General features: G+C 42.2%; 1 protein-coding gene across 4 annotated transcripts in view; it reads left to right on the plus strand.

Annotated features, from left to right (window-relative positions):
* The first annotated feature begins 1,485 nt into the window (after window positions 1-1,485).
* Window positions 1,486-10,471, plus strand: part of garnl3 (GTPase activating Rap/RanGAP domain like 3) — a 55,205-nt gene continuing 46,219 nt past the window's right edge. For 2 of the 4 annotated variants that reach the window (XM_031859862.1, XM_031859863.1), the window contains exon 1: window positions 1,486-1,983. In XM_031859862.1, coding sequence (XP_031715722.1) covers window positions 1,886-1,983 — 98 coding nt within the window. In that variant the 5' untranslated portion in view covers window positions 1,486-1,885. The remainder of the gene's footprint in view (window positions 1,984-10,471) is intronic. The other 2 variants (XM_031859859.1, XM_031859860.1) reach the window with 1 other exon arrangement.

Genomic DNA, 10,471 nt, shown 5'->3' on the forward strand with positions numbered 1-10,471 from the left:
GTGTGTGTGTGTGTGTGTGTGTGTGTGTGTGTGTGTGTGTGTGTGTGAATACATACAGTGTGTGGGAGTCATCTGCTTACTTTTTCTTCTATTGGATGGAAAGGGTGAAATGTAGAACCAACAACCTACAACAACTACATGATTATTGACTGATGAAAGTAGAAACCACAGAGATGATGTGCTGTTATATACAGTATATCTTTCCTTTCCGTGGAAGAGGTTGTTGCCACATTATTCTCAGATTAATTTGAACCGTGCACAGTAATAATGAGATTTACTGTCACTTTTGAAAGAAGACATACATCTTCCTCTTATAGATGGAAACTGGAATTCATACGCATTAAAACTCACCTGTGCTTGAATCAACACACAGAGTAGCTTGTGGTGGGCTAATGTAAGCTGTTGTTAGCAAATTTAACAGTTACGCCAGAACATTATAATTCATTTGGAGTCGTGTTTGTGTCCACCTCATTAAATTAAGTCCATTGTTCACTCTCTTTTAGCTCTGTTTTGGTCTCTACCAACTCCTGAAGGAAATAACTGGCTCTTTGACATCATTGGCCTTTTCATGGATGGATGGATAGACACACACACAGACTGACCTCGTGTGAACTGGCCGATACTTAGTCTCTCTCTGGGTGCCCTCTGAATAACCCCTCATCATCTCACCTTAATAGAGCACAGGATGCAACCCCAACCCACACCATTATATGTTTACAGCTAATCACCTAATTCACCCACAGCTGGGTAGCAGAGCGTTGTTTTAGCAGAGTAAACATTGCTTCAAGGTCTCCTCTACTGTTTGGGGGTGAGTTGGGATATCTTATTGAAATATAAATTGTGCTTTTACCTTTATTTTTTAATCTGAAGCTAATAAAGTGAATCCATGAGTAAACAATCCACTAATCCAGACTGAGTGAGAAGGAAACATGCTTAAAAGTCAGTAATGGTTTGCAGAAAACCACAAAAGAGGATCCAACGACCAAAGAACTGTTGTCCCGTTGCATCAAATGAGCCGGTCTGCACTACATGTAAAAATAAAATATATCAAATATTTAAAAGTAATACTCCAGGTTGCAAATATTGCTCTCATCCAAAATCAAAAATGTAACTTGATTCTATTTATTTTTAAAGGAGAAAAATAGTATATTGTATGTCTCATTTGGTAGAAGCTATTAATTGAAAAACTGTGTTGATTGTCAAAAGACAATCGCAGCACTATGTTACACATAGGCTTGAACACAGACACAGACAGTCATGTTTATTCTGACTCTCTATTCCTTTCTCACCCACATAATAACTTCATTTCAACTCACTCTCATTTATAGTCTGAGCAGCAACCTCCCTCTCTCTCTCTCTCTCTCTCTCTCTCTCTCTCTCTCTCTCTCTCTCCCTCTCCCTCTCCCTCTCTCTCTCTCTCTCCCTCTCTCTCTCTCTCTCTCTCTCCCTCTCCCTATCTCTCTCTCTCTCCCCATCAGTCTCGTGAAGTCATAAGCAGCCGCTCAGTGCCGGGCTGAAGCTGAAGGAGCGCTGTGAGCTCCACAGTTCAAGATTCAGCGCATTCCGCTCAGGTTGACAACTGCTGCAGCTCCTCCACAGCCTGTCCGTATGGAAATACCACCGACATCATGCACCTCTAAAAGCTCCGACAACACCGTCTTGTGTCTGGCCTGAAGGGGAAAAGTCTGCAAGATCACTTTCCTTGCACCTCTGAGGTGGACCAAGCGTCAGAGGATTTTTTTTTTTCTCCTCCTCTTTTTCGAGTAGTCCGTTTCAATTTCCCCCTTCCGCTTCTCGCAAGTCTCGCATTTTTTTTTTTAACTTTTATTTTTTCCTTCCCAAAAAAAAAAAGGCGCTGCTGTTTCCCCGAGTCTACCCAGCACCCATGAATTCAGATAAAAATGTGTACCTCGGCAGAGACAAAGGCATCATGCGGAAGAGAGCCTTGCTCCTTCGGAAAGGTTGCAGCTTCGAGATTACCAGGTAGGTCCTCTTTTGTTTGAGGGGGACGATTTATTTTGTCTGGGACAAGAGGGCGATCAAATCGGCTAGAGACTATCCCACATGAACTGCAGTGTCCTGCAAAGAAGTGTCACTCTACATATGGCCACACGATGATCTGTCTTTCACCTTCTGGATGGGGGGGTAGCCAAAATCTGCAGTATTTCTAAAGAGTGTAGTGTGTTTTTTCACCTCTCTGGTCAAAATCACATCCGAAAGTCTTTTGTTCATTTCGTAATTTCTCATCTTAACACCGTGCGCTATCCATTTCTAACCACCGGACTGTGGTGGGAAGCGTTACGCACGGATACATTTCGTCTGCACCTGACTCTACAATGTTGTCAAAGCTTCTTAGTGTCAGGACGCCGTCCAGAGCCAAAACCTGAGTTTGATTGGGCAGCCGAGCAGTGGCTAAATGCCGTCCAAATCATGAGCCTCAGCGCTTGTGCAGGTTTTTAATACAGGAGATGATTTGAGGGATCGAATCCCTTGCTGTAGTCGTATGAGGCACAACTGGACACCTGTGAGTGCGCACACACACATCCCGAGGCCATAAACGCATGAAGGCAGGGGGTCTCGGTGACAGACAGACCACATCATGTGTTGCTGATTTGCCTTCACAGCGTGGTGAAACACTTTTTTTTTTTTTTTTTTTGGGGGGGGGGGGGGGGAGGCGAACTGCCTAGAGATATGCAGCCTTCTGTTTGAAGCTCCAACGGTTGTGTGTGCCCAAGCTGTTTGCATATCCTAACCTGCTCCCTGTGCGGTCTCTTCTTAAAGTCATTTGTCAGTTTGTGTACTGTGGTACACTAGCTGGTATTATGTAAAGGCTCTCCCTTTTACTGACGTGACACACCAGTTCCTTCCTCTTTCCACAAGACTCCCTAGCTGAGCATTGTTTGCCAAGAACTTGTGATAGCGAGTGTGTTAGTGCAGAGTGATCGAGCATGACAGCATGTGATGCCTTCATCAAGCTTTGAGCCGTTTTAATTTGGGATGCAATAAACTATTATCTTCATTATCTACGAAACTGCCAAGTATTTTTGGCCTGTAAAGCATACAGTGTATACATTCAACAATAGTTTCAATAATATGTGCATCCTTTTGCAGTTTTCAATGTCACATTGTTTTGGAAAAATGAACAATACATTGTGTCCGTTTTAAGGTAAAACTTGAGCAAACACTAGGTCAAAATAACCCGTCTGTGCCGCTGTATCAAACCAAACTGGCTCAATTTAAACACTGTCATTTTCAGCGAGAGTGAAAAGTGTCCAATTCAATATACTAGAGCTAAAGATGATGAACAATAAATGTCTAGTTTTGTCTGTCTTACAGTCCAAACCTAAAACAATATTCAGTTTACTGTAATGGAAGACTGGGAAAAGCAGACAATTCTCACGTTTGATAACTGTTTAGATGTGTAGATTATCCAAACGGTTCATTTTCTCTCCATCGGCTGATCAGTTAATCAACTAACTGTGGCAGCTGTAGCCTTCATTATCTTGATTGTATTGTTCTGATTACATCACCTCCCTTACTTCCACCTCCACTCTCATTTCATGCCACTTCAGACAGATTTGTGGAGGTGTACATGAAGTGCAAATTTACTCATGAATCTCACTTCATTGCTCTTATAGCTGATAACTTTGTCTCAATGTGTGTGTGATGGTGAGACTTGTTGTGTTGGAGACGTCTCTCCATCCAGGCTGCCAGGTCCCACTTTCCAAATAGAGCCATGTACTGTGTTCAGGGTGCATGTGGGGGCGAGATTTGGCCAACTTTGTGCCAAGCACTTGCAATCAAATCACACATCTCTTCTAATTAGCTTGATTTGCCCTGTGTTGTGATGACGGACCTTGTTTCCTTCTTGTCTGTATGCTGTGGACCCGGAGTCACAGTAGTAAGGCTTCCTGGCAGACTGTGTCTCTCAGACACTAGCAGTTTAACAGACGATCAATCGGAACCAAGCCTGAAGTGCGTGGGGAAATAGATTCTCCGCGATACTGAGGGAATATGCAAGACACTCAAGCAAATGGCTGCTGAGAAGTCTGTGTATAATTCATCGTACTGCAGAGATGCATGACCAACACAGACAGTATGTTCAGAAAAACGTACACACACACACACAGAGACACTGGCTGAAGTGTTTCCATATGTTTGCCTGTGGAAGTATGTCATAAGGTAGTTTTATCTAGACAATGATCTGCCCTCTTTTTCTCCTCCAGGCTACAGGCATATTGTGTGACAGTGGTAGAAGAAGTCCTCGGATCCTGTGTAAAAATACCAGAACACACTGATGTGTAAATACTCCATTACTATTAAAAGTACAGGGGTGTTATCAGCAAGTGTACTCAAAGTATCAAAAGTAAAAGCACGCATTATGCAGAAAAATAGCCCCATTATTATTATATAGGACATTATTAATTGTAAATGGTGATGCATCAATTCATAAGCAGCAGTTAAGTATTGTAGCTGGTTGAGATGGAGCTAGTTTTAAGTACTTTATATACAGTTAGGTAGTTTGTAAAATGGTTCCCAACCTAGGGGTCGGCCCCTTGCCTGGGTCCAGATCTTCGTTACTGTAACCGTTATGTTGAGCTCCGACTGCCACCTCTTTACAGCACATTGTATATCTTCAACCCTTACAAGTAAAAAAATGAATACAAATCCTCCTAGAAAAGACACGGTTCTATAAGGGAGAATTACCCCGACATCTCTGAGTCAGGGACTACAGACATGTCATGGCAACACGTCACCTGTCGCCTTAAAGTGACGATGGATTCGGGTAGATACGTTGGTGTCTAGTGATTGGTTAGTGAAAACCCAAATCACCAATGAAAATTGATTTGAGTGGAGGCAATGTCGGACTGAAGATGGAAACCGAGTGTAACGAGTTGACAATTCTGTGGGATATCAGGCGGGTCGGCCACTTTAAAGGGTCCCATGATAAACCTGAGGGACGTGAGATGGTTAACGGGAGAGGAAAGAAGAAAACTTTATTTATTTTTCTGCAATTGCTTTTGTTATATTGTATGATTTGACCTCTTTCGGCCTTAATTATCTAATGAAACCATTTTATAGGGGAAAAGTCTCATAGACATCTGAGGAGCCCCGACTGGACTTGAACTAGCCAAAAAGGTCCTGAACCCCTGATTTAGTCTTAACTATGTGTTTGCGTCTCTAGTTATCATGTGTTTTATATGTAAAGTCTTAATCTGAAAAGTAGTCTAAGCTGTCTCATCTCAAAATCTACTTAAGTACAGTATTTGAGTAAATGTACTTTGTTACTTCCTACCACTGAGGGGAGAGACGTCTTTGAGTAACGAATCTAAATACAAGATTATTCTAAATGTTAACGAGAAGTAAAAGTTCTGGTGATTTGTCCTAATCCCCACGCGTTAATCTGCTTCTGGATAAATACTTCACATTATATTATTATTTCTGACTGTGTTTTGGGCACGGCTTCGTAGTGACTAAGCCTTCTCCAACAAAGTCAGCGGACTGCCAGCTGGCATATCGTCTCGCTGACAGCAGGAAGCTGCAGAGTAGCAGGTGAAAGCAGAAAATCTGTTCAGGACCGCTGGAACCAATTGTTTGGTCATTTTCCTCTGCTATGCGATGGTCTCAGCTATGCGATGGTTGCAGATGGCTGTATGTTGTTGTAGGGTTGGCTCAGGGTTGAGTACAGTTCGTTCCCCAGCTGCTACAGTCTGCACGTCAAAGTGTTCTTGAGCAAGACACTGAAACCCAAGTTGTCAGCACTGCTCCTAAAATAGTTAGGGTGGGTTAAATGCGACGGTCAAATGTCATGAATGTACCTGTATATGACAATTGAAAGAGGTTTTTTTACGTTTATTTGTGTATCTGCAGTACATATGGATACAGTTCAAATATATGATTCATGGGGCGTGGAGTTAGAAAGCTGCATGAACTGCTACTGCAACACACCTGAATCTGCTACTGAACTGTCATGGTCGAATTGCTTTGTGGGTAATGTAGGCACCAGACTTTTGACAAGGACAAAGAATGCATAAAATAAAAAAGGCAATATCTCTGGTTCTGCTGCATTGATTTTCTTTAACTGTTTATGACAAAAAAATGTGAGTCTGCAATGTCATAGGAGTGTAAAATCAGTTGAGTACTAAAACAAGCACACACAACTTTGGGCATATTCTTTGCCCTCGAGTCTTGAGCTTGACAGGAGAGTCTGGATCTCCTCCAGGAACAACAAATCCGAACCCATTTAGTGTTTCTTTCCATTTCATTTTCATAACAATTGCAACTCATAACTCTGGTCTGTCTCAAACGTCTTCCTGTCAACCCCGGTTAATTGTGTGTGAATGAGATTAGGCCACGCGGTGACACATGAAGGAGCCAGGAGATCACTGGCTCAGCTCTGACCGCCATCTGGCAGAACAAACTTAAGTGGAAGAGACTGAGAGTGCCGGAGACACAAAGGGAAATTATGTGAACAGACGGTAATGCATTCTATGAAAACAGCAAGCATACACACACTGACCACCATGGGAAGATTTTATCAGATGAAGCCAGTATCAAAAATCAGAAAAAGGTCAGCACCGTGCTTTCTAATGAGGTCAATGGCAACATCAGCAAATTCTTATGCAGTGGAAACTAACCGCGTTGGAGTCTTTGGGCTCGCATGTCAATCCATAACAGAACATTTGTAGTTCATTTAAGGAAAGGCATGCGCTGGCAGGGAGAAGAAAAGCCCATTAATCATCGGAGCTAACGCAGGGGCAGTGTGTGATTAGAGCGTATTGGTTTAATTTTGTAACTTAGACCTAACAAATGCACAGTAAGGATGAGGAGGTTGTTCACAAAGCAGGAAGGAAAAAAAGACGGTCTGGATTAGTTGGCTTTGATATGTGAGCTGATCATTAATCAATCCAGCCCCTCCTTGCTTTTACCATCCAAGCATGCCTCCATGAACAAAAAGCTTCTCATGGAGCAGCGATAAACTTCCCCCTGCAACAGTGGCCGCATTAACGGAGCAAAAATAGATCCTGCGGCCGCCGAAACTCTGACAGACTCCTTCCCTCACTCATCCTCCTCTTTACCTGAACATCTCACTTCAGAGGTCATTTCAGTGCATTTCCTTTGAAATGCTATCAGCATCTTCATTAACCTCTCACTCTGCTAAACCCACGGTGTATTTTTTGTGACTGCAGTTTCGCCATAGTTTGCCTGCTTGTCAGATTGGCACAAAGACTGGCGCCGAATGTAGCTGAGGTGCTGCATTCAGGTGCTTTTTAAAGGAATCGGCAAGGGAGTTTTGAGCATATGTGGAAAAGGAAATCTGTTTTAGGGTTTGTCCTCTTGTGGTTTCCTGGTGAAGCTTTTTACAATAGGCTTCAAAGCAGCATGTGAATGAAGAACATATGTTTTGAATGTCAGACATGTTTTCTATGGTTTTTCAATCCAAGAATGCAGGAACATGGACAGGACCATCTCTGTAACAGACGGAGGGAAAGTGGTCGTGGAAGGCTGGGTCTCCCTCTGCGTTACAGTCTGTCATAAAGCAGCCAGCGGGGAGTTGAATTGATGGACTTACTAACATTTTTGCTGACTTGGCGCACTCCTCTGCTTTGCATACTGTGAACTCATGTAGCCCTCACACACACACACACACACACACACACACGTTAGAGGCAGATACCACACACAGACTTTTATACTCGTAGTTTGGATTGGACAAGAGAGAATGAAGACGTAGTGTAGACTGTTTATTAAAGAACATTTAAATTACTTCAATAAAAACATTATTTTCTTTAATTGTTCGGTCAAGAAGTTCTTCACAAATTATGTATTTGTTAAAGACACAGAAGCATTTTCTGATTCGACGCCCCTCCAAAACCATTTTAGATCATTGTGTTATGATGTGACAATGCTGTGGTTAAGGCTGGGTTAGGTGCAGTCATAGAAACTACTTGGTTGAGGTTCGGGAACCATGATTGTTTAGGTTGAAATGACTACATCATTAAGGTTATGGGACCTTCATTGTTAAAAGGAACCAGCGTTGACTGTCGTTAAAAACGGAAAATAAACAGCGGTCTCCTGTGTTAAAGTCTTTGTCACTACAGATAGAAGTTAAGTACCACGGCCGCCAGAGGGCTTTGTCACTTTAATGTAAACATATGTCATATTTTGGCATATGCATTGCTGATGCAACTGGTGCTGATGCAACTGGTGCTGTTGCTTTCCTTCCAACCGTCCCTAACCCTTCCATGTGTCTAAGGTGCCTTATTTAAATAGCATGTTTTGTCCAATCAACAGTCTAAAAACCCCAAAGATATTTACTTTACAGTCATAGATGAGTAAGAAAACCAGGACATTTTCAATTTTGAGAAACTGGAACCAGTACATTTGAGAGAGTCGAGTTATTATGCTACTAGCGGCTAATGTAGCCAGAGCTGCTACAGAGATCTGGTTAACTCTCGTCTTTCTAACTTTTCAACCACAGATTCTTTTTCATTTGCAAACTTGTAATCTGCAGCCCCAACTGGCGCTGACCCATGGGACATCACTTGAGGCAGTTTATCAGATTTCGCACAGCTCCTTTTTCACATATGCAGTGGTGGACTACTCCCTAAGCACCTGTGAACAGACTTTGATAATCAAAGATGTTACTTCCAGGAGTTAGGATTGCATGCTCGGTGTTGGTGCGATATTGTATCACTTGTCTGATTTCCATAGAAGGTTGTAGCTGGGAAATTGAAATAGTGTGCAAGGCTGGTTCTGCTCTGCTCAGTCGTGTAGTCGATCCCTCAGTGAGGTCTGATAAACACTGGACTGTAATCGCTCCCATATGTGGCTGCATAGCTCAGCCTACAACCCGGCACAGTTCAGCCATGCGCACAATGCAGAGCACCGGGCTCATTTAGTCAGAAAAATAGATTCAAATTACTGGAGGAAAAAAAAGGAAAGAAAAATCCCTCACTTGATTACAGCCCTATGTACGTCTACTCTTCGACTGAAACATCTGCTTCCATTTAGGGCTCTAAGACGCATACCTGCACATTAAAATGCACTGTGCGCTGCTACGGGAAAGCTTGGAGACTGGAAAAACATTTCCCATTCTAGACGGCTGGAATAAGCCCAGAGCGAGTTGTACGTAAAGCAAGGTATCGGTTGAGATACGGCCCAGCTCGAGCAAAAAAGCCACTTCCGTACAAGAGTCCTATTCTGTTTCCTTTTTCTCAAAGTTGTATAAACTTTTTAAAATGTATTTTTCAACCACGGTCACTGACAAGGTGCAAAGGGAAACTGTGTGTGTGTGTGTGTGTGTGTGTGTGGAATTATGAAAGATCAAAGGAAGTCTGCACAGTATGTGTGTACACTGTGAGGTGCTTCACACCAGCACACTGCCCCCGTCATAACCCTTTAAAGAGCGATCCAGGAGAGACCGAGGAGGAAATGGAGCCTGTGAAGGGTTCCTGATGTACATTTTTACCCTGCGGTTTTAAGGGAGGCCAGCCAAAACCTCTTCTTGGTTAGAGAGGGAGCCATAGAAAAAATAGGGTGAAAGAATAAAAGGGATGGAAGTGCAGCAGCTTGAAAGTATGCGTAGAGTCAACTAGGAAGAGGTTATTTTCAGCAGAGGTTGTAAAGATGTGGATCAAATTAAGTCGTTGAAGTGTGGACATTTCTAAAAAGAAAACCTCTCACAGGGAGTTTCCCTTAACTCAAGGCCTCTCAGTTGTACTGCGAAAGTATATGGATGATATCGCATGTTGCTATTACTTCTGAACCATTCTGAAATATGAATGTCGGCATTTACAAAAACACAAAAACCATTGTGATGTAGAAGACACGGCCACACATTTGTGTGCACATGCACGAATACATGCATTTTCCAGGTGTGAGTAACGGGCCTCACTGAACCCTTAATCTGAGCCAGCAGCTGGAGAGAATAACATTGAGCCATACACGTACATTGTATTTCTTTTACAGAGGCATAAAATGTGCCTATCTCTCTTAAAAAAAGGCAAAAGAAACAAGAAAATATAGACAGAAATGATTGAAGTACTTTATAAAGAAACTATGTCCATGTATCTTTCCAGTACACCATTTTTAATGCATATGTCACTTTTTTGCCCAAATAAATCATCACCACAAATGCATTTTTCTGACCCTTATTGAACATCATTGCCATGAGGCAACATACAGATATCTAGGTGGGGGTGATAATTAAGTTTAAATGTAATTTAATGTCCATCAGAAGACCCTTTTGAATCTTCTATAAAATAAGGTACAAATTTTTATTTTTTCCCTTAAATAGCATAATTTTTGCAGGAGAGGGCTAACATTACCTATACATGATGAAATGATAATATATTTTCTTATTTCATTGTGATAAACGTTATAACCACAAGAGGGCAGAATCTCCCTGTATAAGCAGTGGTGTGTGTGTGTGTGTGTGTGTGTGTGTGTGTGTGTGTGTGTGTGTGTG

This window comes from Anarrhichthys ocellatus, unplaced genomic scaffold (assembly GCF_004355925.1).
Source record: "Anarrhichthys ocellatus isolate YVR2014 unplaced genomic scaffold, GSC_Weel_1.0 scaffold23, whole genome shotgun sequence".
Taxonomy (NCBI): Eukaryota; Metazoa; Chordata; class Actinopteri; order Perciformes; family Anarhichadidae; genus Anarrhichthys; species Anarrhichthys ocellatus.